Source organism: Eurypyga helias, unplaced genomic scaffold, assembly GCF_000690775.1.
Source record: "Eurypyga helias isolate BGI_N326 unplaced genomic scaffold, ASM69077v1 scaffold30327, whole genome shotgun sequence".
NCBI lineage: Eukaryota > Metazoa > Chordata > Aves > Eurypygiformes > Eurypygidae > Eurypyga > Eurypyga helias.
The window spans coordinates 1-1209 of NW_010264118.1; the positions used below are offsets into that span (position 1 = coordinate 1).

Here is a 1209-nt window from a genome sequence, read left to right on the forward strand (position 1 = left end):
CCTGCTCCAGCGACCCCCCCACACTGGCCGTCGACACCATCTCCTTGGCCGCCTGCAACATCTTCAGCACGTTGGCCTGGGCCGAGCTGGCGGTGACATCGGGTGTGGGCGCCCGCCCGGGGCTCGACATGGTCTGCACCCCGCTGAAGCAGCTGTAGATGCCCTGCAGAGGGAAGGGAGGGGTTCCCACCATCAGCAGGGCTGTTGGGGTCCTGCACACCAGGAACCCACCCCGCTGAGCCGAGGGGCTTCTGAGATGTCCTCACGGCACCGATGTGCCCTCCCCAGCATCCCCAGTGTGGGCGACACCATCCTCCCTCACCCCCCGCTGAGCCGAGGGGCTTCTGAGATGTCCTCACGGCACCGATGTGCCCTCCCCAGCATCCCCAGTGTGGGTGACACCATCCTCCATCACCCCTTTCCCCAGGTATGCCAATACGGATGCAGTGTCATTCCCAGGGCTGAGCGCTTTCCCCAAAACCTGGCTTTTGTCCCCAGCCAAGAGCTCACAACCACCTCCGGTCTCTCCTGGGCAGGTTGGAGGGACGATGCCCCTCAAGCCATGCCCATCCCCATGACACCACGGGAGGACGTTTGGGCCCCTCGAGAGCCCCCAGCAGCGGCACTCACCCTGCTGATGGCCAGGAGGAAGTCCAGCTTGTGGGACTTGGGGACGGAGTGACGCAGCTTCCAGTAGACAAGGTGCTCCCAGGCGAAGACCAGCAGGCTCAGCCCCATGGCCACCAGCAGCATGTAGAAAACCCCGGCCATGTTATCGATGTCCAGCTTGCTGCTCATCACCTCGTTCTTCTCGTTCTGGCAGATCCCTGACAGCCAAACCGTCTCCAGCTTCTGGGTCTCACCTGGGGTCAAGCATGCAGACTGGTAAGGGGGGGGTGAAAATATCCAAAATCTCCCCAAGCGCAGCCCCTGCCCATCCCCACCCCACCACGGAGGTGGGAAAAGCCACCCCAAGCTCCCATAGCTGTAACGGGCTCGGCCCTCGCTGCTGCCCTTGGCCTGAGCATCCCACCAGTCCCTCATCCTTCTCCAGGGCCCTCTCCTATCCCTGTCCCACACCCATGTGCCAGCCAGCCGCGCTCGCCATCCCCTTCCCAGGCTCCTTGCTCCTTCTCCCCCTGACCCTCAGATTTTGTGCATGGCCATCTCCAGGATTTTATAGCCTGCAAGAGCAGGGTCCCAGCAGGA

At 63.1% G+C, this 1209-nt stretch overlaps 1 protein-coding gene across 1 annotated transcript in view; it reads right to left on the minus strand.

Moving 5' to 3' along the window:
- Positions 1-4: 4 nt before the first annotated feature.
- The window catches only part of GRIN2C (glutamate receptor, ionotropic, N-methyl D-aspartate 2C), a gene marked incomplete at its 3' end in the record, with an annotated part of 9099 nt that continues 7894 nt past the window's right edge, over positions 5-1209 (minus strand). Inside the window, exons 11-12 of the mRNA XM_010156303.1 lie at positions 631-863; positions 5-163 (exon numbers count right to left, since the gene is read on the minus strand). Coding sequence (XP_010154605.1) covers positions 5-163; positions 631-863 — 392 coding nt within the window. The remainder of the gene's footprint in view (positions 164-630; positions 864-1209) is intronic.